A 27,991-nucleotide genomic window follows, 5' to 3' on the forward strand; every position below is an offset into this window, starting at 1 on the left:
AGCTGTTCCTATTCGGCCATCTTGCTGCGCCCCCACTTAAAGGTATTCTTAAACCAAAAACAGCACGAGGATCTGTGCCTTAAGGACATTCTCCTGCTGCTAACAAGCCAAACCCATCTATTTCAGCCCATCCCTTTGTTTCCCATAAGGAATACTTCTAGTTAATCTATAATCTATAGAAACAATGCTTATCACTAGCTTGCTGTCAATAAATACATGGGTAAATCTCTGTTCGAGGCTCTCAGCTCCGAAGGCTGTGAGACCCCTGATTTCCCACTCCACACCTCTATATTACTGTGTGTGTGTCTTTAATTTCTCTAGCACCACTGGGTTAGGGTCTCCCCAACCAAGCTGGTCTCGGCAGTTTTAAGCAGTCAGGAAAATTTTATGTAACCAGTGATGGTTTTTTTTTTTGTATGGATTTTGTTCAGGCTGCAATGTTTAGCTTTTGTTAGCTCCTCCCTCTTGCTGTCATTACCATGTTTAATGGTCTACTTGCCAAGATATTTAGCATGCAAAAAGCAGGATTTTGATCAAGAAAAAAAAAAGCTTCATATTGAAGCTGAGACCATAAGCAAGTTGAGTGGCAAGCTTGGTATGCTATGTCTTATTGCCACAATCTTAGTAAATGTAATGTTTTAAAAGTTTGCTGTCTTTGTATATTAGTAACAAATCATGATAAGTTAAATTTAAGAGATACATTACTGCTCTTCCTGTGTCATATTTTACTAAGATTTTGTGCCTCATATCTACTGGTGAATTGTTTACTAGGAATGTTAAAAGAAATTGATAATTCATTTTCATTTTACATTTTTATGTAATCAGGTAACATGAAATACAACTGGATGTACAATTTTGCCTGTTACAAAGGGTGTGCTAATTATAGTGGTATATGCACAGAACATGTTGGCATAACAATGGGCTGAATAAATAGCTATTTTACTTAAAAATAAAAATAAAAAAAGAAAATTATAAAATAAGGAATATCAAACACAATTAAAGTCCAAATTCAACAGCATATAATAAAGGTTTTTCCCAAAATCTAGTTTTCTCTTGAATTCCTGAAATTAATATTCTTTTGAAAACATCTACTGTATTTAGTCTTAATTAACTAAGATATTACTGAAATTAAAGAATAAAGTTCTCCTACCACTTCATTGAGAAAATCCTGCCTCATCCTATCCACTCACCAAAGTGTTGAGCTCTCACTGTCAATGAAGCTGAGACACAGACACTCACCAAGCAGAGTCTTGGAAGTGAGTCTGTGCATGTGAGATAAGCTACCTAAAACGTAATTATAAGGAAAGGATGCCATCAGTTCACCTCCTTTCAGGCTTATAAGTGTCATGTCACCTATAGAGGCAGGATAGTCCTAGCCCTAGGAGTGGGCCTAGCTGGGTTGCAACTTGTTCTGTATGTGAGTTCATTTTTCTGCCACCTTGTCCTGTGTGGTTTGTATGGTGTCAGTCCTTGACAACAAAACAGCTGTCTTTTAGCACGATTGTAAGACACCATGCCAGATTTGTTTGGCAAGGATGTGCTCTCTCATCACTCCTGTTCAACATAGTATTGGAAGTCTGGGCCAGGGCAATCAGGCAAGAGGAAGAAATAAAGGGCATTCAAATAGGAAGACAGGAAGTAAAATTGTCTTTGCAGATGACATGATCCTACATTGAGAAAACCCCATTGTCTCAGCCCAAAAGCTTCTTAAGCTGATAAGCAACTTCAGCAAAATCTCAGGATATAAAATCAATATGCAAAAATTGCTAGGATTCCTATGCATTAACAACATGCAAGCCAAGAGTCAAATCATGAATGAACTACTACTCACAATCACTACAAAGAGAATAAAACACTTAGGAATACAGCTAACAAGAGAAGTTAAGGACCTCTTCAAGGAGAACTATAAACAATTGCTCAGAGAAATCAGAAAGGACACAAACAAATGGAGAAACATTCCATGCTCATGGATAGGAAGAATCAGTATTAAGAAAATGGCCATACTGCCCAAAGTAATTTATAAAAGAATTCAATGCTATTCCCACTCAATTATCACTGACATTCTTCATAGAATTAGAAAAAACTACTTTAAAATACACATGGAACAAAAAAAAGCCCAAACAGGCAATGTAATCCTAAGCAAAAAGAACAAAGCTGGAGGCATCATACTACCTGATTTCAAACCATACTACAAGGCTACAGTAATCAAAACAGCATGGTACTGGCACAGAGATACATAGACCAATGGCACGGAATAGAGAACACAGAAATAAGACTGCACACCTACAGCTAAGAGAGAAGAGCACCCCTCATATTGTCTTATGCCCAATTTCTGCCTTCAAAGAAAGAAGAAGTAAAAACTAAAAGGCAGAAATGAAATCCACAAGCAGACAGCCTGGTGCCACCCTCTGGGCCTGGTAGTTAAAGATCGACCCCTGACCTAACCAGTTATGTTATCTATAGAATCCAGACATTGTATGTAAGAGCATTGTAAAAATCCCTGTCCTGTTCTGTTTCGTTCTGAATACCAGTGTGTGCAGCCCCCAGTCACGTACCCCCTGCTTGCTCAATCAATCACGACCCTCTCATGCAGACCCCCTTATAGTTGTAAGCCCTTAAAAGGGACAGGAATTGCTCACTCGGGGAGTTTGGCTCTTGAGACAGGAGTCTTGCCGATGCTCTCCGTCGAATAAACCTCTTCCTTCTCTAACTTGGTGTCTGAGGAGTTTTGTCTGCGGCTCATCCTGCTACATTTCTTGGTTCCCTGACTGGGAAGTGAGGTGACTGACAGATGGTTGCAGCAGCTCCTTAGGCAGCTTAAGCCTGCCCTGTGGAACATCCCTGTGGGGGACTCCGACCAGCCTGAGCAACGCAGATCCTGAGAGCACTCCCAGGTAGGCATTTGTCCCAGTGGGACGCCTTACCAGAGCAGTGTGTGGCATGCCCCCATGGAGGATCAATGCAGAGGCTGAACACCAGGAAAGAACCAGTACTTGGAGTCTGGATATCTGAAACTTGGTAAGACTAGTCTTGAGAACTTGCCCACTCCATTTGAGTGGAAGTGTGGCCTCATCACCCACAACATGCCTTTATTGGCACTTTGGTTGGGTTTTGGTTTTGGTTTTGACTTGGTTTGAATTGCCTGACAGAACCGGTTTTAGGAACTTGCCTACTCCATTTGAGTGGAAGTAGCCTGATCACCCACAGTGCGCCTGTACCAGCACTTTGGTTTTTGTTTTTGACTTGACTTGGATTGCTTGATACTTTGGTTTTGGTTTGGACCTGGCTTAGATTTTCTGATATTCTGATTTTGGTTTTGATTCTGGTTTGGCGTAAACTGTAAAAGTGTGTGTGTGCCCTTTTTACCCGTTCTTTATTTTGCGGTGTGTGTGTGGTGTAAGCGTGGTGTTTTGTCTCGAAGCATGGGTCAGGCACAAGTAAGTCAACTCTACTAGGAACTACATTGAAAAATTTCAAAACAGGATTTAAAGGAGACTGAGTACTATGACACCAGGAAAACGTAAAACTGTGTGTAAAACTGTGTGTAATGGGCCAGGATTAGAGGTAGATAGGCCATCAGAAGGAAGTCTAGACAAGTCCCTTGTTTCAAAGGTATGGCACAAGGTAGTAACCTGTAAAGCCAGGGCACCCAGACCAGTTCCCATACATAGACGCTTGGTTACAGCTGGTTTTAGCTCTCTCCACACTGGTTGAGAGAACTGCAGCATAAGCGAGGCAGAGAGAGAAAGAGAGACAGAGAAGAGAGAGAGGAAGAGACAGAGGCAAAAGGAAAGTCAAAGAGAGAGAAACAAAGTCAAAGAGAGAAAGAGAGAGATATATATACAAGTAAAGAAAAAAAAATAGTGTACCCTATTCCTTTTTAAAAGCTAAGGTAAATTTGAAACCTGTAATTGATAATTGAAGGTATTCTCCATAACCCTATAACACTCCAATACCACTTCATTGTCAGTGTAAACAAGGGCATATCCCAAAAGCACTCAGGCCTTCCTATCAAAAATCCTTAACCCAGTAACCTGTGGATGGCCCAAAAGCATTCAATCTGTAGCGGCAACTGATTCGCTAACAGAAAAAAGTAAAAAATAACTTTTAGAGGCAACTTCATTGTAAACACACCTCACCAGTTCAGAAGTACCCTAAGGAAAAAAAGGGACGGGGGCAGAATTTATGTGAAAAGAGTATTATATGGTAAACTCTTGTCCTGAAATAAATTAACTGATTGTTTAAAGAAAGAAATATTTGTAATAAGTCAGAAAGTTGAGGCATGTCGAAGAATTGTCTATAAAAGTTGTGAAAGAGAAAAATGTTATTAAAAAAACAGTTTACATGCAAGGTGTATAAGGAAAGTAAAATATACCTTTGGTAAAAGAATTATAAGGAGGAATAACAATATACATTTTTACCTACATTAAAAGGTTAAAAATATGTATATTTTGTTTTAAAGGTTTAATCAAGTTTTAAAGTGTTAATTGGAAAGGAAATTCTGTGTGTAAACATTGGCTAAAGTTAGAGAGGCAACAACCAGTTTTTCTGTAAACTGGACATTAAAATAGAAGCATAGTAGGTTTTTCTTAAAGCACCAACCTACTCTTTAGCAAAAATTATAAAAGGTTAAAAAGAGTCTATAAAATCTTACCTTATGGTCGCTCAAACATTAAAAATTGGATAAATATGTCTATAAGGTTTATTAAAATTAGGTTTAACATTAATAATACACTAATATAAAGGTAAAATTTAGCTTATCTGGTACAAAAATCACACAAAAAGCATTGTTAAATGTAGAATGGTATTTGGCTTTCTTTGGTTTAAAAACTAATAAAAATAGGTGCTAAAGGAAATTTCTCAGTAAAAAGGCACTAAGGACTATAAAGTCCACAGCCAAGGTCTCCACATTTAAAACAAAAGGTCTATTTCTTAAAAATTATATACTTGGTTTATCTTCTACTTTCCTTTCCCTCAAACACTAAAAGTCTTTTAGTACATGTATCACCCCTAGAATTTCCGGTAAACCAGCACCAGCGGGAAGATCACATTCTCATCAAAGCGTGGAAAGAAGAAAAACTCGAGCCAGCCTGGGAAGGACCCTACCTTGTGCTGCTAACCACCAAGACTGCTGTTCATACAGCAAAAAAAAAAAAAAAGAAAGAAAGGAATGGACTAATCACACCTGAGTCAAGAAGACACCACCCCTTCCAGAATCGTGGGCCATAGTCCCAGGGGAAAACCCTACCAAACTAAAGCTAAGAAAACTTTAACTCTTTTCATCTATCCTATTACTCTTTCTTCTTTCCTCATTCTATTGCTGACCATCTAGTTATTAGCATAACAAAGTCAATTTCACCTCAAACTATTGCATTTAATGCTTGCCTTGTTATATCCTGTGGAGACTTGCCAAGTCAAAGACAGCTTTCTACTTCAGAAAAGTACTTCTGTCCCTCAGACTGGGCATTAGTAAACTAGGACCATTTAATCCGAGGAGATTTCGATAAAGACCCTAGTGCCAACCAGAAGTCTTGCCCCCAGTGTAGAGCTTTCATGCCATAGTTGGTCCAACGTTCTGTGGAGCACTAAAGAGCAAGGATGGACTGTCCCAACCAGTTTTTGTAATTTCCTAAAATCATACATTCATTTTACTAGAGGATCATAGAAGTTAAACACTTAAACTTTAACAATAAAGACAGGATATCAAGATGCAAATGCCTGGTTAAAATGGATCAAATATTCCATCTGCAAATTAAACAAAAGCAATTGTTATGCTTGTGCACATGGCAGGCCAGAGACCCAAACTGCCCCCTCCCAGGTTCTCCAGTCGACCAGGCGTAGGCTGCATGGTAGCTCTTTTCCAGGATTCTACAGCCTGGAGTAATAAGTCATGCTAAGCTCTCTCTGCTATATCCCAAAGTCTGGCACTCTGCGGGTCAGCCCCTGAGGGCCATCCAGCTTCTGTCTCCCAACACTAAGTTCACTTTGTGTCTCTCACTACAAGGAGAAAACTTAGCATTTCTTGAAGACCTGAAGGGATGTGATGAGCTTAAGAATTTTCAAGAGCTTATCAATCAGTCAGCCCTTGTTCATCCCCAGGCAGATGTGTAGTGGTATTGTGGTGGACCTGTACTGGGCACTCTGCCAAACAACTGGAGCGGCACTTGTGCTTTAGTCCATTTGGCTATCCCTTTCACCCTGGCATTTCATCAACCAGAAAAAAAAAAAAAAAAGACATTGTAAAGCAAGAGAAGCCCCTTATGGGTCTTTCAACTCTCACATCTATTTAGATGCAATTGGAGCCCCACAAAGACTACTGGATCAATTTAAAGTTTGAAATCAAATAGTTACAGGATTTAAGTCAATATTTTAGTGGGTGACAGTTAACAAAAATGCAGACTAGATAAACTACACTTATTACAACCAACAGCAACAAGTTTTTCATGAGTTTAAAGAAAAACTCATGTTGGCCCCAGCCCTGGGTCTACCTGACCTGACAAAACCCTTTACACCCATGTGTCAGAAAAAGAAAAATGGCAGTTGAAGTTTTAACCCAGACTGTAGGGCCCTGGCCAAGGCCAGTGGCCTATCTCTCAAAACAACTACATGGGGTTTCCAAAGGCTGGCCCCCATATCTAAGGGCCCTGGCAGCAATGGCCCTGTTAGCACAAGAAGCAGATAAGCTAACTCTTGGGCAAAACCTAAACATGAAATTCCCCCATGCTGTGGTGACTTTAATAAATACCAAAGGACATCATTAGCTAACGAATGCTAGACTAACTAGATACCAAAGCTTGATCTGTGAAAATCCCTGCATAATCACTGAAGTTTAAAATACACTAAACCCCACCACCTTGCTCCTGGTATCAGAGAGCCCAGTTGAACATAACTATGTAGAGGTATTGAACTCAGTTTATTCTAGTGGGCCCAACCTCTGAGACCATCCTTAAACATCAGTAGACTGGGAGCCATACATGGATGGGAGTAGCTTCACCAATCCCTGCAAAGTGACTCTGAAGAAGATGACAAGCCTTGCTCCAGTCACACATGGAAGCTGACTGGTCCATGCATGGCTGAAGCATGAGGAAACTCATCGTGGGACTCACTTTCCTTAAAATTTGGACTTGTACAGTAAGGACTTCAACTGCTCTTCCTCAGACTGAAGGCTGTTCCCAGTGTATATATCAAGTCACTGAGGTAGGACAAAAGGTTGCTACAGTCCTATTATTTTATGGTTACTATAAGTGTACTGGAGCTCTAAAAAGAACTTGTTTGTATAATGTTATTCTATGCAAGGTATGTAGCCCAGGAAATGACCAACCTGATGTGTGTTATGACCCATCTGAGCCTCCCAAGACCACAGTTTTTAAAATAAGATTAAGAACTGAAGACTGGTGGGGGCTCATAAACGATATGAGAAAAGTGTTAGCCAAAAAAGAAAAAAAAGAAGTGCCCAAACAAGTCACCTTAAAATTTGATGCCTGAGCTGTCATTAATAATGATAAGTTAAAAATAGGATGTGGTTCTCTTAATTAGGAAAGAGGTTATATGGCAGAAAATAAGTACATTTATCATGAATTAGGACTGTGTGAAAATATAGATAATGGTCTTGTGTCATTTAGGCTACTTAAATTTTAAAAAATGAAAAAATCCTGTCTACCTTCAGCAAGGGAAAAGTGGCCCTTCCTGTACCACTGGTCCTGTACCCTTAGAACTAGTATAATCAACCCCCTTAATCCTCTCTAGAAAAAAGGAGAATGTGTAACCCTAAAAATTGATGGAGCTGGACTGGATCTTCAAGTAAATATCATGGTTTGAGAAAAAGTTTATAAACGGTCTCCCGAGCCAGTATTTCAAACCTTCTATGATAGACTAAATGTGCCAGTACCAGAAATTCCAAGAAAAAACAAGAAATTTGTTTTTGCAATTAGCCAAGCATGTAGCCCAGTCTCTCAATGTCACTTCATGTTATGCATGTGGAGGAACTGTAATAGGAGATCAATGGCCATAGGAAGCCTGAGAGCTAGTACCTACAGACCCAGTTCCTGATGAATTCCTGGCCCAAAAGAATCACCCTGATCACTTCTAGGTCCTAAAAGCCTCAATCATTAGACAATACTGTATATAGTAAGAAAGGGGAAGGACTTCACCCTTCCTGTAGGAAGACTACATGGTGGAGTTCAAACGACACAGAGAAAAGTCCATTCAGTAAATTTCCAAACTTGCAGACTGTTTAGGGCCACCCAGAATCCCACTGGGACTGGATGGCCTCCACAGGGCTATACTGGATATGTGGACATAGAGCCTACACTAAGCTGCCTGACCACTGGACAGGCAATTGTATTACTGGCACTATTAAACCATCTTTCTTCCTACTGCCCATAAAAACAGGTGAACTCCTGGGCTTCCCTGTCTATGCTTCCCCCAAAAAGCAAAGCATAGCCATAGATAATTAAAAGGTGATAAACGGCCTCCTGAAAAAATTATACAATACTATGGGTCTGCCACTTGGGCACAAGACGGGTCGTGGGGATACCGGACCCCCATTTACACGCTCAATTGAATCATATGGTTGCAAGCTGTCTTGGAGATCATCACTAGTAAAACTGGTAAAAACTGTTCTGGCCTGGCAAGAAACTCAGATGAGAAATGCTATCTATCAAAATAAATTGACTCTCGACTACTTGCTAGCAGTTGAAAGAAAAGTATGTAGGAATTGCTGCCTGCAGACAGATGATCCAGGGCAAGTAGTCGAAGATATAAAGACATGATGAAACTGGCACATGTGCCTATACAAGTGTGGCAAGGATTTGACCCTGAGGCCATGTTTAAAAATGGTTTCCAGTGCTAGGAGGATTTAAAACTCTTGTAATTAAAATTATAGTAGTAATAGGAACCTGCTTACTGATCCCTTATTTACTACCTGTACTCAATCAAATAGTAAAATGTTTCATCGCTACTCTAGTTCACCAGAATGCTTCAGCACAAGTGTACTACATAAATTACTATCGATCTGTCATGCAGGAAGACATAGGCAGTCAAAATGAAGGTGAGAACTCCCACTAATAAAATGAGTGAGAGTCTCAAAGTGAGGGAATGAGGATACCACCCCTCATATTGTCTTATGCCCAATTTCTGCCTCCAAAGAAAGAAGAAGTAAAAACTAAAAGGCAGAAATGAAATCCACAGGTAGACAGCCTGGCGCCGCGCTCTGGACCTGGTAAAGATTGACCCCTGACCTAACCGGTTATGTTATCTATAGATTCCAGACATTGTATGGAAGAGTACTGTAAAAATCCCTGTCCTGTTCTGTTTTGTTCTGATTACTGGTGCATGCAGCCCCTAGTCATGTACCCCCTGCTTGCTCAATCAATCACAATCCTCTCATGCGGACCCCCTTAAAGGGACAGGAATTGCTCACTTGGGGAGCTCAGCTCTTGAGACAGGAGTCTTGCTGATGCTCCTGGCCGAATAAACCTCTTCCTTCTTTAACTTGGTGTCTGAGGAGTTTTGTCTGTGGCTTGTCCTGCTACACAGCCATTTGATCCTTGACAAACCTAACAAAATCAAGCAATGGGGGAAAGGATTCCCTCTTTAATAAATAGGGCTAAGACAACTGGCTAGCCATATGCAGAAAGTTGAAACTGGATCCCTTCCTTAGACCATATACAAAAATTAACTCAAGATGGATTAAAGACTTAAATGTAAAATCCAGAACTATAAAAACCCTAGAAGAAAATCTAGGTAGTATCATTCAGGACATAGGCACAGGTAAAGTTTTCATGATGAAAATGCTAAAAGCAATTGCAACAAAAGCAAAAATTGGCAAATGGGATCTAATTAAACTAAACAGCTTCTGCAGAGCAAAAGAAATGATCATCAGAGTGAACAGACAACCTACAGAATGGGAGAAAATTTTTGAAATCTATCCATCTGACAAAGGTCTAATATTCAGAGTCTACAAGGAACTTGAACAAATCTACAAGAAAAAAACAACCCTATTAAAAAGTGGGCAAAGGACGTGAACAGACACTTCTCAAAAGAAGACATACATGTAGCCAAGAAACATATGAAAAAAAAAAGCTTAGCATCACTGATCATTAGAAAATTGCAAATCAAAACCACAGTGAGATACCATCTCATGCCAATCAGAATGGCCATTAAAAAGTCAAAAAACAGTCTGGGGCAGTGGCTTACACCTGTAATCCTAGCACTTTGGGAGGCTGAGGCAGGTGGGTCACTTGAGGGCCAACACAGTGAAACCCTGTCTCTATTAAAAAATAGAAAAAAATAGCTGGGCATGGTGGTGCATGCCACCATGTAATCCCAGCTACTCAGGAGGTTGAGGCATGAGAATCACTTGAACACAGGATGTGGAGGTTGCACTGAGCTGACATCATGCCACTATATTCCAGCCTGGGTGACAGAGTGAGACTGTATCCACCCCCTCCGTCAAAAAAAAAAAAAAAAAAAAAGAGTAAAAAAACAACAGATGCTGGTGAGGTTGTGGAGAAAAAGCACTTGTACACTGTTGGTGGGAGTGTAATTAGTTTAACCATTGTGGAAGACAGTGTGATAATTGCTCAAAGACCCAAGGGCAGAAATACCATTTGACTCAATAATTCCACTACCAGATACACACCTAAAAGAATATAAATCATTCTTTTATAAAGATACATGCAAATGTATGTTCATTGTAGCACTATTTACAATAGCAAAGTCATAGAATCAACTTAAATGCCCATCAGTGATAGACTGGATAAAGAAAATATGTTATATATACACCCCATGGAATACTATGCAGCCATAAAAAGGAATGAGATCATGTCCTTTGCAGGGACACGGATGGAGTTGGAAATCATTATTCTAGCAAACTAATGTAGAAACAGAAAACCAAACACTGCAATTTCTCACTTATAAGGGGGAGCTAACTGATGAGAAAACATAAACATGTTGGGAGAACAACACGTACTGGGCACCTGTTGGGGGGTTGGGGGGAGGGAGAACATCAGAAAGAATACCTAATGGATGCTGGGCTTAATACCTAGGTAACAGGATGATCTGTACAGTAAACCACTATGGCACACATCTATGTAACAAACCTACACATCCTGTACATATACCCCCAAATTTTTTTTAAATCTTGAAAAAAAAAAAAAAAAGGAAAGGGTGAATTTCAGGGTTTCCACAGTGGCTAAAATGTAGAGATGTTCCAGGTAAGAAGGCACAGAATAGAAGCTCCAAATTTTACCCATAACCTGCCCTAACATCTTTGGCTGCATTGTGCACTTTGTAAATGCAGTGATGATACACAAAATTTCAGGAGTCTGCAGCAGTTTAGAAGGCATAAGAACTGACAGGCTACTGCTTCATGCAGGAAATACAAGACAAAATGGATTTAAATGTCTCAAAGTTTGCTTGAAACACCAAAAGTTGAAACTTTTGGTTCTAGACAAGATGGGATAAGCAAACTGTATTCTATTCTCAAAAATTATAGCAACGGGCTTGTAAAAACTTATAAAGCATCAGTCTAAAGACTCTGAAAGGTACAGAAAAGAAGGCAGACTAACTTGGAACAACAGGAGTGGTTTAACGGCTACTGCCCTGGGTATGTCTTTTGTTTTGTTTTGTTTTGCCTCCTATATATTCTGGTTCAATAGTGGAGAACACAGTAACCTGGAAAAGGCAACTGAAAAATAACGAAAAAAAAAATTCTAACATACTCTCTCTAGCCAAAGAAGCATGGGATAAAGATGGCCTATGCAGAAAGTGATTACTGGATGACACTTCTTCATATTCTGGCAAACATCACACACAAGTAAGACATAACACTTCTCTTCCCACAGTGCTAGTGTTACAAAAACTAGGAGCAGAACTCTTTCATCCTCACCCTGCAATATTGAGACCTAGCTTCTCCCAACCCAAACTGAATGCACTGTCAAGGCAAATACTGAACAGGGCTCTGTCTTCCATTCTCATCCTGCCATTTAGGTGCAGCCTATCACCCCATCCCCATGGGCTTTGCATTCAGGGAGACCGTAAGTGGAGCTCTCCCTTACATTCCTGCCCCACAGTAATTAGGGAATGCTTTGTTTCACCTACCTACTGATCACCTTGATGAGGGAAAAACCGCCTGTTAGGGTTAAGAATATGACCAAACACATGACGCCTGGCACTAATAAAACTGACTTTAGCTTATTAACTACATATTCTCACATGCCAAGGAAGAAACACCTTGGATACCACACAGAACCGCAGAGGGAGTAGTGCTTGCAAGCAGAGTTTAAATGTTGGTGATAATCAGAGATCCTGAAAGTTTTGTTTCTAAATTTCTGCATTACCTTTTTCTTTTGTGTTTACTTTTTAGCAGACTCTTAATTACGTATTTTTAAGTTTATCAGTTCTTTTATATGCTTGCTCAAGTGTTCTGTTAAAGCCCTCTATTAAATTTATTTCAGTTAGTATACATTTGTTCTAGAATTTCTATTTGGTTGACTTTTTTAAAATCCCTATTTGTTTAGTGATATATTCTATTTGGCAAGACATTGTTTTACTCATTTGTTTTAATTTTTGTTTATTTTTCTTTTGGCTTTTAAAATGTGCTTATGAAAGTTGATTTAAAGGCTTAGTTTAATAAATATTATGTCTGTGCTTCCTAAGAGAGTTTCTGTTAATTCATTAGTATTTTCCTGTGAATAATATTTTGTTGTTCATTTGAATGACTGTGTTTTTATTTGCTTATTTATTTTATAGAGATGGGATCTTCCTATGTTGCTCAGTCTGCAGTACAGTGGTTATTCACAGACTCAGTCATAGGGCACTGAAATGCCTAGACTTAAACAATTCTTCCATCTCAGCCTCCTAAGTATCTGGCACCTGTAGTGCACATCATCTTGCCTGGCTCATCATTTTTTATTGTTGAAAAGTGGACATGTTGAATACTATACTGTAGTAAATCTGGAAATCAAATTCTCCTCCCTCCCTAGGCTTTGTGACTGTTTGCTGTGAGTTGTCGTTACTCATTCAGTGATCATTTCAGTTTATTTTTAAAGCTCTATTCTTCATCATTAAGTGGTCACTGATACCTATGTTTCATTAGTTGTTGGCTCTTGATTTGAGAGAGGATTTTTCAAATGTCTAGAGAATACACATTTTTTTTTTTTTTTTTTTGAGACTAAGTCTCCCTGTCACCAGACTGGAGTGCAGTGGTGTGATCTCAGCTCACTGTAACCACCACCTCCCAGGTTCAAGCAATTCTCTTGCTTCAGCCTCCTGAGTAGCTGGGACTAAAGGCGTGTGCCACCACGTTCAGCTAATTTTGAATTTTTAGTAGAGACGGGGTTTCAACATGTTGGCCAGGATGGTCTCGATCTCTTGACCTCGTGATCTGCCCACCTCGGCTTCCCAAAGTGCTGAGATTACAGGTGTAATCCCATCGTGCCTGGCCAAGATCTTTGAGCATTTTGTTTTCTATTTCTAAGCTTTTTTGTTTAATGTATACTTTCTTAGTTTGCTTGATTTCTCCACAAAATTGATATATTCACTTATTAGCCATTTAAGGTTCATAAATATGTATTACTTTAATTCATTTTTTTCTACTTATTTGGGACTAAATTTACCCAATGATACCTTATGTTTTCAGCTGTGCTAGCTTTGGCACCTGCAATAGTTTTGCTCCACTGACCATGCATATTCAAACTGGATGTCCATGAGCCCATGTTTAACATAACAGATCTAGATAGAAAACGATAAACTGGCCATTTCCTTTTCATGGATGCAGGCTGTATCCTCATCTTCTACTACTCTACAGTCTTAAATCACATTTTCAAGTAAAACATAATAGAAAAAATTTGTGTCTTCTCTATCAAGCAAGTAATTCAAATTCTAGGTCCTAGTTTCAAGTCTCTCTCAGAGTGACTCCTGTTCTGTTATTGCTTTTGTCAGACTTCTGTACCTTCCTCTAGGCCAATCTATAAACTTTCTCGTAAAATTCAGTTGTAGCAAATTACCTTGAAAAGTCAGTTTAGCAAGAACACGTCATCCTTAATATCTGATCAGCCTCAATGTTTCATAAGGTTTCTCACTGTCCGCCATCCCACAAGGTTGATCACCCTGGCTGTCCCCAGCAAGAACTGGTTTGGTCACTTTAACCAGAATACTTCTCATCCTTGTTTCCTCTTAGTAAGTTTCCATCCATCAACCCTTAGCCAACTTATAGCTCCTTGGCTATAAGTTCTTACTTACCCATACTGTATTTAGAGTTGAGCTCAATCTTTCTTCCCAACTACAAAATCTTACTGCAGTGGTATCTATACCCATCTTATTATTCCGACTAAAGTGTTTCTTATTATGCTTTAACCAGTATCATGGAATATTTTTTAACATGTTTGACATGTAATTTGTAAATAGTGTTCCTCACACATGGACAGCCAAAAGTGATCAGCCTTAGCTGGAGATAGAGCAAGGTAAATATCTAGCTGTGTATTGTTCAGAATTCTCAGCTGTTAGCTCATCTCAGTTAATAGTCATATTTGTTTATTTGTGCATATTTTAAATATTAATGGCTTGAGTGGAGAGTGGATAAATGGTTAGTTTTAGGAAGTTCTTGCATCACTAAGGTAGCCATTGATTTTCCTATTTGAGCCTTGAATATTTCCATGCCTGAGAACAGGTACCTGGAAATCATGCATTCATTCAACAGTGAGCTGGTCTTTAGGTCTTGTGACAAATGAACAAATGATTCAATATAAAATATCCTGCACCAATGGTAGTATAAAGCTCTGCGACAAAATGTTAATTCAATTGGTGAGGACTTCCCCAACCACGTACATTTTAAAGGTCTTCAGAACTCGTTCTAGACTTGCCCCTAGAAGGTAATCTCCATGACCTTGGAAAATTCTACCTGATAAGAGTGTCTTAGTTCACTTGAGGTCTTGGGTAAAAACATGTATATGATTGTAACCATGTAAGTGATATAGTGAATATCTTGTTTTTGTATGCCTGGGTCTCTGGGCCATGCTGTATTAGTATGACCCCTACAGTAGAAATGGTGATTGAGTAGCTCATGTGCCCACTGCATGCCTATACAATTGAACTCCAATAAAATACTTTGGACACCAAGACTCTGCTTGGTTTCTCTACTTGGCAAAACTTTGCACATGTCACATTAAGACTGGGAAAATTATGTACTGCTTGTGTGATTCCACTGTGACAGGGCAACTGGAGGTGTGCACTTGGTCTCCTTTGAAAGCTTTCCTACCTCCTCCTTTCTTTCCTAAATATAATCTGTATCTTTTCTATTTAATAAATTGTGGTCATAAATGTAACACTTTTTCTAAGTGTTTTTAGTTTTTCTAGTGAGTAATCAATTCTGAGAGCAGTCAAGGAACTCTTGACAAAGTTAAATCAGAAGTGGAATTGCCTGTAATCCCAGCTACTCAGGAGGCTGAGGTATGAGAATTGCTTGAACCTGGGAGGTGGACATTGCAGGGAGCCGTGATTGTGCCACTGCACTCCAGCCTGGGCGACAAGGCAAGACTCCGTCACAAGAAAAAAAAAAGAAAAAAGAAAAAAAAGAAATTTTCTAAAATGGACTTACTGAATCGTTGCAAAGTTATCACTATAGAAGAGGAAGAATTAACAGTAGGGGTTCATAAATATATGTGTTGCCTGGATGTCTACTGAATCACACATGAAATAAGACAGCAGGTGTGCTGTGAACAGTTATTAGATGTAAAGGTTACCAATAGAACTTAGAAATAATAGACCCAACTTTAAGGAGTCAGACCAATGGATACGTAATATGTAAAATAAATAAAAACAAGTGTTTAAAAATCTTAACAGGGAGGCCATTATAATGGCAGTCCCTGTGCTTTAGGTTTCTAAGTAAGAAAGCCAGAATGCAATATAAACAGAACAAACAAAACTAGAGACTTTACCTATCAGAAACTGCCAATTAACCTTCAACTAAAACATAATTCTTTTAAAAACTATGTTTACAAAATATATATGACCAACTTATTAATGACAAAGTTGACAGTGCAGTAAGTAAATAATGTCTTACACTGGCACTAGTAGTGCCAAGCCTATTAGACATTCACAGACACACAGACAGAAAAGATCTTGATTCTTATCTCAGGCCATACACATAAATTGATTATAGATGATTGTAGCTCTGAATGCAAAAGTTAAAATTTTAAAGCTCTTAGAAGAAAACAGAGATATATGTATTATAATTTGCAAAACTTTAAAAAATTGAAACTAGGACCAGGTGTGGTGGCTCATACCTATAATGTAAGAACTTTGGGAGGATTAGGCAGAAGAATCACTTGAGGTAAGGAGTTCAAAACCAGCCTGGACAACATAGTGAGAACTCGTCTCTACAAAAAAAAAAAAAAAAAATATTAGCTGGGCAGGTGGCATGCCCCTGTGGTCCTAGCTGCCTAGAAAACTAAGATGGAAGGATTGCTTATGTCCAGAGGTTTGAGGATATAGTCAGCTATGACAATGTCAATGCACTTCACCAGGAATGACAGAGTAAAACCCTATCTCATACATACATATATACATACCTAATAACAAATTAACAAAAATAACCAAAGTCATAAAAAAGAAAAATTGATGTGTGACTACATTCAATTTAAGAAATTATTATTATCAAAATTAAGAAAATAAACTAGAGTGGGAGAAGATATTCGTGTATGTGTATGTGTATATACACATACACATACACACACGAATATATGTGTGTGTATATATACACATATGTGTGTATACATATGTGTGTATATATACATATATACACACATGTGTATATATATGTATATGTGTATACATATATACACATATATATACACATATATATATCTGACAATATACTTGTATCCAGAATGTAATAAGAAAAAGGTAGACAATGCAATATAACAATGCAAAAGTCTTAAACTGATCCTTGAAAAAAATTACCTTCAGATGGGCACTAAACATATAAAATGGCTCCAACTTTATTAGTTATCAAGGAAATGCAAATTATATCTCAATGCAGTTCAGTTACATAGCCACCAAAATAACTAAAATGGAAAAAGAAAATATAACAAATGTTTGCCAAGATGCAGAACAAACGAAACTCTCATGCACTGCTGGTGGAAATGTAAATTGTAAGGACCACATTAGAAAACCATTTGGCAGTATATACTAAAGCTGAACATATGCATAACCTATAATCTAGCACTTTTTCTAGGTCTCTAGCATACAGAAATGTGACTATCTTGGCACCAAAGACATGTACTAAAAAGTTCAAAGCAAGAGTTTTCATAATAGTCCCAAACTAGAGAAAATCGAAATTTTATCAACAATACAAGTTGATTTTATACAATGGAATACAATACAGCAATAATTATAGATGGATTAGATTATGGATGAAAAAGAAGCAATGCCACTAAGAACGTTGAGTGACGAAGCCAATCATAGAGTATATATTTTATGACCATAAAGTTCATAAATAGACAAAACTACTTAACAGTTTTAGAAATCAGGGTAATGTTTGCACTTGGTGGATAGGCAGAAACTACAAGAGGGCATATGGATTTCTAGTAATCCATGTTTCCTTTAATTTTTCCTTTCTTTTTTACCTTCCTTCCTTCTTCCTTCCTTTTTTTTATGCTCTCCTGCTTGAACTAAGGGCTAGTTATGTAGATATGTTGCAGAATTTTGTAACATTTAACAAGCTATATACTTATAACTTATGTATATTTTTATATATATATAATATACTTCAATATAATTTCAATGACAAGGCCTAATACTTTTCTTAGCAATTGACAGGATATAAATTATAAATAAACCTCTATAAGGATTTTATATTTCTAAGAAACCATACTACATTTTCTATTCTTTTTCCTCCTTTTCTTCCTACTTATTAAACCTTTTTTGTTTCAGTATTCATATTGAAGACTTTGAAAATTATCCAATGAAAATTGCACATGACCTTTATATAGAAGTCCATACTCTAAATGTATCGCTCTTACAATATTAATTTATCAATTTTCTGTGGTAAATTTTTTTTTTGAGAGGGAATTTTGTTCTTGAGGCTGGAGTGCAAAGGCACGATGTCAGCTCACCACCACATCCGCCTCCTGGGTTCAAGCAATTCTCCTGCCTCAGCCTCCCAAGTAGCTGGGATTACAGACATGCACCATCACGACGGGCTAATTTTGTATTTTTAGTAGAGACGAGGTTTCTCCACATTGGTCCGGCTGGTCTAGAACTCCCGGCCTCAGATGATTCGCCTGTCTCAGCCTCCCAAAGTGCTGAGATTACAGGCATGAGCCACTGCACCAGGCCTTTTGTGGTAATTTTTGGCCTAAAGAGACTTAGAAGTTAGATAAATTATAATGTACTTTCATTCCTCATAAAAGAATGATGCTATTGTTCTTGACAGAAAGACTAGAGACTCAAGGAAGCCCTTAGTTTCATAAAGGCATCAAAAGTAATGATAACAAAAATTCATTGTGTATCAGGACAGTAACAGCTTTTCCAGAAATATGGATGTAATTTCTGTCAAAAATATTTAAGTTTGAATAACTTCAATTTAATAACATTTGCTTTAGTATTAAAGGTGAAAGTATAACTAATGAAAGTCAATTTTGCTTTATTTTAAAGAGCAGGAGGGGAGGGCAAGATAGCCAACTAGATGCAGCGAGGTAGAACAGCTCTTACCGAGGGACTGAGATGACAGGTATGCTTTTAACAGATCTTCAGAGGAAAGGCACTGACAGTGGACAGAGGGAAGACACAGAAGCTGGTCTGATGCAGCAGAAAGCTGGAAACAATGCATGGGGCTACTGTATACTGGGACTCATTTTTGGACCACAACAGCTCCAGAAGAACGAGTTGAACTGTCAAGAAGCAACCCACTCTCGCCATAGGCCTCTGGAACCTTGAGCAGGAAGAGACCCGTTGACCACCAGAGACACTTTGAGTTAGCAGGGAGAGCTTCTGTCCTTAGAACTGCAACCCCTACTTGGTAGAGATAGCAAGCCAGCTGATGGAAAGTTCAAAGGGTTTGATAAAGAAGTACCTGTAGCGAGGTGTGGACTTGGCCAACCATCCCCATAGGCTCAACTTGCTCCGAGACTTTAGCAGCCCAGAGGAACTGTCAGATCTGATCTCCACAGGGCTGTCTTGCCTATCAGATGGCACTGGTCTGACGTAAGCATTCCTTGGTCTGCTGGCCTATCCTGGGGCCCAAGCCTGGCCATGTCTGCTTGCAGGGCAGTCTTGGGTGTCCTCGGGGCCCACACTGTAGCTTTTGCACTGATGCACTATGCCCGACTGGTGAAGAGTTCCAACCAGATGATCGCTATGACCACATACAAGCCTGTCTGCTCCCTCCCCATACTGCAGCTTCCCCCAGGGCCATGGTAACTTCCCACATTGCTTTGCTGGTGCATGTCTATATGGGCAGGTTTTACTTTCACTGTCCACCAGCACAGGAGCACAATTCACTCTCCCGCATCCCCCCACCAACCACCACTGCAGATTCAGCCTTGGCAGGCAGAGAACCAGCAAGCCCTACCCATACTAGCACCCCACCCTTGCACTAACACTGCAAAGAGAACAGTGGGTCCTTCCCTGAGCAATCACTCCTGCTTGTAAGGCACAGATTAGGCACCCAGACCTGCACCACTAGCATTCTGGCCCGAGGCCAACACCACCTCCAACACAATGGCACACACACTCTGCAATAGGGGTTCCCGCCACTCATAACCCCCTGCTGTATTGCCTTCACCACTCCAGTGGATGCCTGTAGCAGGGCAAGCACTCCAGCACCCACTAGCACTCTGCTGCAGCTGCTGCACCTCACCCACCACCATACACATAGTGCAGTGGATTCTAAACCTCCAGGAGCCAGAAAACAAACGAGGTTCAATACAAGTCTCCCAGAGAGCACAAAGTCCAATATTTGGGAACTGAGTGCTGGCCCCCAAAATCTTCCAGAAACAAAACCAGTTGGCTGAAAACACATTTTACCACAATCAAATTCTCAAGGCAATCAAATACAATACAAGAAGAAGAAAAATGCACATCCAAAGGTCAGTTACCTCAAAGATTGAAGGTAAATAAACCAACAAAGATGAGAAAGAATCAGTGCAAGAATGCTGAATGCCCAAAAAGCTAGAGTGCTTTCTTTCCTCCAAACGGCTGGGTCACCTCTCCAGGAAGGGTTCTGAACCAAGCTGAGATTGCTGAAATGACAGAAATAGGATTTAGAATATGGGTGCAAATGAAGATCATCTGAGCTACGGGCATACACTGAAACCTAACGCAAGAAAGCTAAAAATCATGACAAAACAATGCAGGAGCTGAAAGACAAAATAGCCAGTATATAAAAGAACATAACGGATATGATAGAACTAAGAAATCCATTCCAAGAATTTTGTAATGGAATGAAAAGTATTAATAGCAGAATACACCAAATGGAGAAAAGAATCTCAGTGCTTAAAGACTGACTTTCTAAAATAAGACAATCAGACAAGAACAGTGAAAAAAAGAGTTAAAAGGAACAAATAAAACATCCAAGAAATATAATGTTATGTAAAGAGAATGAATCTAATTCTCATTAGTGCCCCTGAAAGAAATGGGGAGAATGGAAGCAAGTTGGAAAACATATTTCAGGTTGTCATCCATGAGAACTTTCCCAACCTAGGTAGAGAAGCCAACATTCAAATTCAAAAAATGCAGAAAGGATCAGTAAAACACATCAAAACAAAATCATCTTCAAGACACATAATCATCAGATTCTCTGAGGTTGAAATAAAAGTAAAAATGTTAAAGATAGCTGGATAGAAAGGTCAGGTAACCTACAAATGGAAGCCCATCAGACTAAAAGTGGACCTCTCAACAGAAACCTTAAAAGCTGGAAGAGATTGGGTACCAATATTTGACATTCTTAAAGAAAAGAAATTCGAACCCAGAATTTCGTATTTGGCCAAACTAAGATTCATAAGCAAATAAGAAATAAGATCCTTTTAAGACAAGCAAATGCTGAGGTAATTTATTACCACTAGATCTGCCTTACAAAAACTCCTGAAAAAAGTGCTTAATATGCAGAGAAAACACTGCTACCAGCCACTACAAAAACACACTGAAGTACACAGACCAATGACACTATAAAGCAACCACATAAACAAGTATGCAAAATAAACAGCTACCATCATGATGGCATGATCAAAACCATACATTTTAATACTACTCTTAAATGGAAAAGGACTAAATGTCCCAATTAAAAAGACACAGAATGGCAAGATGGATAAAGAACCAAGACCCACTGGTATTCTGTCTTCAAGAGACCCATCTCACGCACAATGACACATGTATGCTAAAAATAAAGGGATGGAGGAAAATCTATGAAGCAAATAAAAAACAGAAAAAAAGCAAGGATTGCAATCCTAGTTTCTGACAAAACAGATTTTAAACCAACAAAGATCAAAAAAGAAAAATAAGGGCATTACATAATAGTAAAAGATTCAATTCAATAAGAATATGTAACTATCCTAAATATACATGCACTCAGCACAGAAGCACACAGATTCATAAAGCAAGTCCTTAGAGACCTTTAAAGAAATTTAGACTCCTGCACAGTAATAGTAGGGAGCTTTAATACCCCACTGACAATATTAGATCATTGAGACAGAAAATGAACAAAGATATCCAGGACTTGAACTCAGTACTGGATCACATGGACCTGATTATAGATATCCACAGAACTGTACACTCAAAACCAACAAAATACATATTCTTCTCATAGCCACATGGCACATACTGTAAAATCAATCAGATAATCAGAAGAAAGACACACCTTAGGAAATGCAAAACAACTGAAATCGTAACAATCTTTCAGACCACGACACAATCAAACTAAAAATCAAGACAAAGAAATTCACTCAAAACCACATAATTACATGGAAATTTAATAATCTGCTTCTGAATGACTTTTGGGCAAATAATAAAATTAAGGTGGAAATCAGGAAGTTCTTTGAAACTAACAGGAATACAGATACAACATACCAGAATTTCTAAGATACAGCTAAGGCAGTGCTAAGATGGAAAATTATAACACTAAATGCCAACATCAAAAAGTTAGAAAGATCTCAAATTAACAACCTAACATCACAACTAAAATGACTAGAGAACCAAGTGCAAATCCCAAAGCCAGCAGAAGGCAAGAAATAACCAAAATAAGAGCTGAACTGAAGAAATCTGAGACATGAAAAACAATTCAAAAGATCAGCAAATCCTGGAGGTGTTTTCTTTTTAATTAATAAAACAGACCATGAGCTAGCCTAATAAAGTGAAAAAGAGAGAAGATTCAAATAAATACAACAGGAACTGACAAGGGGGATATTACCACTGATGCCACAGAACTACAACCAACCATTAGAAAATATTATGTACGCCTCTATGCACATAAACTAGAAAATCTAGGGGAAACGGATAAATTCCTGGACACACACACCCTCCCCAGACTGAACTAGGAATAAATTCAAACCCTGAACAGACAAATAGTGAGCTCTGAAATTAAGTAATATCTTCCCAACCAAACAGCAGCACAGGCCAAGACAAATTAACAGCTGAATTCTACCAGATGTACAAAGAACAGCTGGTTCAATTCCTGTTGAAACTCTTCCAAAAACTTGAGAAGGGACTGCTCCCTAACACATTCTCTAACGCCAGCATCATCCTGATACCAAAACCTGGTAGAAGCAGACAAAAGAAGAAAATTTCAGGCTGATATTTTTGATGAACATCAATGCAAAAACCTCAGCCTCAACAAAATACTGGCAAACTGAATCCAGTAGCACATCATAAAGCTTATCCACCATGATCAAGCAGGCTTTATCCCCAGGAGGCAAGTTTAGTTCAACATATGGAAATCAATAAATGTGATCTATCACATAAATAGAACTATAGACAAAAACAACACGATTATCTCAACAGATGCAGAAAAGGCCTTCAATAAAATTCAACAATCCTTCATGATTAAAACTCTCAATAAACTAGATATTGAAAGAACATACCTCAAAATAATAAGAGCCAAATACAACAAACCCACAGCCAATAGCATACTGAATTGCCAAAAGCTTGAAGCATTCCCCTTGAAAACGGACACAAGACAAGGATGACTTATCTCACCCCTCCTATTCAACATAGTAATGGAAGTCCTGGCCAGGGCAATCAGGCAAGAGAAAAAAATAATGGGCATGCAAATAGGAAGACAGGAAGTCAAACTATACCCGTTTGTAGATGACATGATCTTACACTTAACAAATCCCACAGTATCAACCCAAAATCTCCTTATGCTGACAAACAACTTCAGTAAAATCTCAGGATACAAAATCAACATGTGAATATAACTAACACTGCTATATACCAACAACAGCCAAGCCGAGAGCCAAATAAAGAACACAATCCCACTCACAACTGCCACAAAAAAGAATAACATTCCTAGAAATACAGCTAACTAGGAAGGTGAAAGATCTCTACAAGGAGAACTATAAAATGCTGCTCAAAAAAATTGACAACACAAACAAATGGAAAAACATTCCATGCTTAAGATAGAAAAAAATCAATATTGTAAAAATGGCCATACTGCCCAAAAACAATTTATAGATTCAATGCTATTTCTATTAAACTACCAATGAGATGCTTCACAGAACTAGAGAAAACTATTTCAAAATTCATACAGACCCAAAAAATAGCCTGAATAGCCAAGGCAATGCCATGCAAAAAGAATAAAGCTGGAGGCATCATGCTACCCAACTTCAAACTATACTACAGGGCCACAATAACCAAAACAGCATGGTATTGGAACAGACACATACAACAATAGAACAGAAAACTTAGAAATAAGGCTGCACACCTACAACTATACAACTACTTGATCTTCGACAAACCTGATAAAAATAAGCAATGGGTGCCACTGCACTCCAGTCTGGGCAACAGAGTGACACTACATCACAAACAACAATGACAACAACAACAACAACAAAAACCCCACAAGCAATGGGGAAAAGATTCCCTATTTAATAAATGTTACTGGAATAACTGGCTAGCCATTTGCAGAAGATTGAAATTGGACCCCTTCCTTACATCATACATAAAAAACTAACCTAAGATGGATAGAACACTTAAATGTAAAACCTGAAACTATAAAAACCCCAGAAGAAGACAGCCTAGGCAGTATCATTCAGGACGTGGAAATGGGCTAAGAGTTCATGACAAAGGCGCCAAAAGTAATTTCAACAAAAGCAAAATTGGCACATGGGATTTAATTAAACTAAAGAGCTTCTACTACACAGAAAAGAAAAATATCAACAGAGGAACAGACAACCTACAGAATGGGGGAAAACTGTTGCAAACTATGCACCTGGAAAAGATCTAATATCCAGCATCTATAAGGAACTTAACAAATTTATGAGAAAAAAAACCCAAAACACAACTCCATTAAAAAGTAGGCAAAGGAAATGAACAGACACTTTCCAAAAGAAAACATCCATGCAACCAAAAATCATATTTCAAAATGCTCAACATTCTCTAATGGTTTTCATTAGAGAAATGCAAATGAAAACCACAATGAGATACCATCTCACACCAGTCAGAATGGCTAGTATCAAGAAGTCAAAAAGTAACAAATGCTGGCAAGGTTGCAGAGAAAAAGACCCTTAAACACTGTTGGTGGGAGTGTAAATTAGTTCAGCTATTGTGGAAGACAGTGTGGTGATTCCTCAAAGAACTAAAAACAGAAATACCATTTGACCCAGCTATCTCATTACTGGGTATATACCCAAAGGAATATAAATCATTCTATTATAAAGACAAATTAATGTGTATGTTCACTGCAGCACTATTCACAATTGCAAAGACATGGAATCAACCTAAATGCCCATCAATAATAGCCTGAATAAAGAAAGTGTGGTACATATACAACATGAAATCCTAGGCAGCCATAAAAAAGAATGAGATCATGCCCTTTGCAGGAAACTGACTGAGGTGAAGGCCATTATCCTTAGCAAAATAACACAGGAACAGAAAAACAACTACTGCATATTCTCACTTGTAAGTGGGAGCTAAATGATGAGAACACATGGACACATGGAAAGGAACAAAAGACACTGGGACTTATCTGAAGGTAGAGGTGGGAAGAGGGAGAGAATCAGAAAAAGTAACTAATGAATACTAGGCTTAATACCTGGATGATGAAATAATCTGTACAACAAGCTCCCATGACACAAGCTTACCTATGTAACAAACCTGCACATGTACCCCTGAACTTAAAAGTTAAAAATAAAAAACAAAAATAAAAAGCAGTACCGAGTGCTAACATTTGTATTAAGAATATGGTTTACTGGGAAAAAAAGAGATATTTACTAAAACTGTGGACCAATGCTAAAATAGCTGCATTTTAAGATAAACTGTTTAATTTTTTAAATTCATACTTTTATTGACAAGCACACATTATGCACGACCTGAAATCATATCATGTATAAATTAGTGTATGCATTATGAGCTCAATCTGTCAATGGGCTTTTATTCATAAGTGTTGCTGCTCTCTTCCCAACACAATAGTAGTGCTACTTTCATTATTTGAGGAAAGTACTGTCTGTACATGGAATTAAAAACAGTGACACACTTGTGGGATCCTAAGAAAAATATTGTTAAAAGGCATTTTCAGCCCTGAGAATTACATTAATGCACCACCCCCACTCTGTGTCTCCTTCGATGAACTTCTCTCCACTGACAATAACTAACTATGTCTGTGAGTCGGACTGTTTCCACTCTCTGATTGCCTTCTGGTTGCCGCACCTGGGTAGTTCAGAGTCACAAGAAAACCCCATGCCACGTGGCAGAATGCACATTGTTCCCACCTCACCACACTCTACTCTCTCCATCCAGCACTAGCTGCAGCCAGGCTGTCTCACAGTCCAGAATGCTAGCCAGCGATCAAGCTTTCTAAAGTGCCTTGGCTGGGGCCCATAGATAAGGACTGCCAGGCAGTGCTCCAGAAGCCAGCAGATGCCATCAATCAGTTTCCCACCTGCCAAACACTGAGAATCTCCAGACACCAGAGATGTCCTCTGTTGCCAGAGCTGAACTCTCACATGAAGACTCCAGAAGGCCCTGCAATATAGGCATGCTTCAATCATTGCCTCTCTGTGGCCACAAGGACACAGGCTCTTCCCATGGCTAGTGAGTTGTCCAGCACACTTGGGGCTCTGGAAAGGCCCCTTTACAACTATAGGCCTTAGCTGAGCTCTCCATTTACATAAGGCCAGGCAGTGCACATTATGGGAGACACCCCTGGGTACTGGGATGAGGATGTCACTTGGCATGTGAGCTAGGATTGGGTGCCCACTGCTCTATCCCAGTGAGGCAGCGGCCAGCTAGCCTCTGTCCCCTTACCGACCTCCTTTGCTACAACTGCATTTCTGGCAGGCAGTGGATCAGGGAAGCATCCGCAGTTTTGGACCATGCAGAGAACCACTACTGGCCAAGCATTCCCAATCTGACAACAGAACAGCACAGCACTGCTGAGGTGAACTTGGCAAAGAACTTTGAGACCACAAAGGCAACCAATACTTCCAAGTCATCACAACCTGCCTCTCCCATAGATTTACTGTAGACCAACTCAACCATCTCCATGTCAGCAAGAAATGGTCCTCACTCTAAGCCATCACCCTTGGATTTAGATCACTGGGCTGCTTTGGTATGGAACTGAAAAGCTTTAATTTCTATAAACACATAAGGTTTTGCACCACAGCTTTATTAAAACAAACAAACATGAGCAGAGTTGTCTACATATGGAATATCTGGGATAAACTCCTACTTGAAAGTATAATCACTGTTTTTTTGTGTCTCCTTTTCTTAAGACGGAGTCTTGCTCTGTTGCCCAGTCTGGAGTGCAGTGACGCGATCTAGGCTCACTGCAAGCTCCACCTCCCGGGTTCATGCCATTCTCCTGCCTCAGCCTGCTGAGTAGCTGGGACTACAGGTACCCGCCAACATGCCCATCTAATTTTTTGTATTTTTAGTAGGGACAGGGTTTCACCGTGTTAGCCAGGATGGTCTCAATCTCCTGACCTCGTGATCCACCTGCCTAGGCCTCCCAAAGTGCTGGGATTACAGGCATGAGCCACCGCACCCGGCTTTTTGTTTCTTTAGCCTGATAGGACAATATCAGAAATTTCCTTGGTCACAGAGGATATAAAACATAGTTTGAACAAAAGCAGCAATAAAGCTACAAACTATTATTCGGTGTATTTGCTTAAGTATAAGATAGCTGATTGGGGCTTTATCATGTAACATTAGTTTGCTTAGTTTTCATTAACTCTGTTGAACTTCAATTGTGAATACATATATGGCTAATTCATATTGTAATTAAACTGCAAATTGACATAAACTATACATAAAAAGCTGCACATTGTCATCCAAAATAATACTTGGGTAAAACCAAGAATACAATAAACCGATGTCAAGGAACCTACCCTAAAATAAAAATACAGTTAACATGGAATTGCAAAACTAGAATGACAGAAACATTTACCCATAAAATATTGTTTGGAACATCGATATAACACTAGAAAAGAATTTTTCTAAATAACTACAATGTTCATCTGTGAGTGTGCATCTATGAAGACCAGGCATTCTGAATCATTGCCCTGTGGTGTATGGCAGTGCAATTTTACAGAAAATGCACTACAATAATTAATAAAATTCTCTAATGAGAGAATTTTAGTAAGTATTTACACTACAAATAACTATTTATATTACTAATATATTGATGCTATTATTTTACAAAACAAATAACCTGTAATAGTCTTTAAAAGGAAATAAGAGTCTCACATTTCTAAATTTAAAAAATACAAATTTTGTGAAATATGGTTAAGAGTAACTGATAAAATAAAAATTTGGGCATAAACTATATTATAGTTTGGAC

At 38.7% G+C, this 27,991-nt stretch overlaps 1 protein-coding gene across 1 annotated transcript in view; it reads right to left on the reverse strand.

Annotated features, from left to right (window-relative positions):
• ZNF678 (zinc finger protein 678) overlaps positions 1-26,387 on the reverse strand; it is a 78,634-nt gene extending 52,247 nt beyond the window's left edge. Inside the window, 1 exon segment of the mRNA XM_011960531.1 lies at positions 25,977-26,387. Within this exon segment, the coding sequence (XP_011815921.1) occupies positions 25,977-26,387 (411 nt within the window).
• Between the last annotated feature and the right edge of the window lie 1,604 nt (positions 26,388-27,991).

This window comes from Colobus angolensis, unplaced genomic scaffold (genome assembly GCF_000951035.1).
Source record: "Colobus angolensis palliatus isolate OR3802 unplaced genomic scaffold, Cang.pa_1.0 Scaffold511, whole genome shotgun sequence".
Lineage (NCBI taxonomy): Eukaryota > Metazoa > Chordata > Mammalia > Primates > Cercopithecidae > Colobus > Colobus angolensis.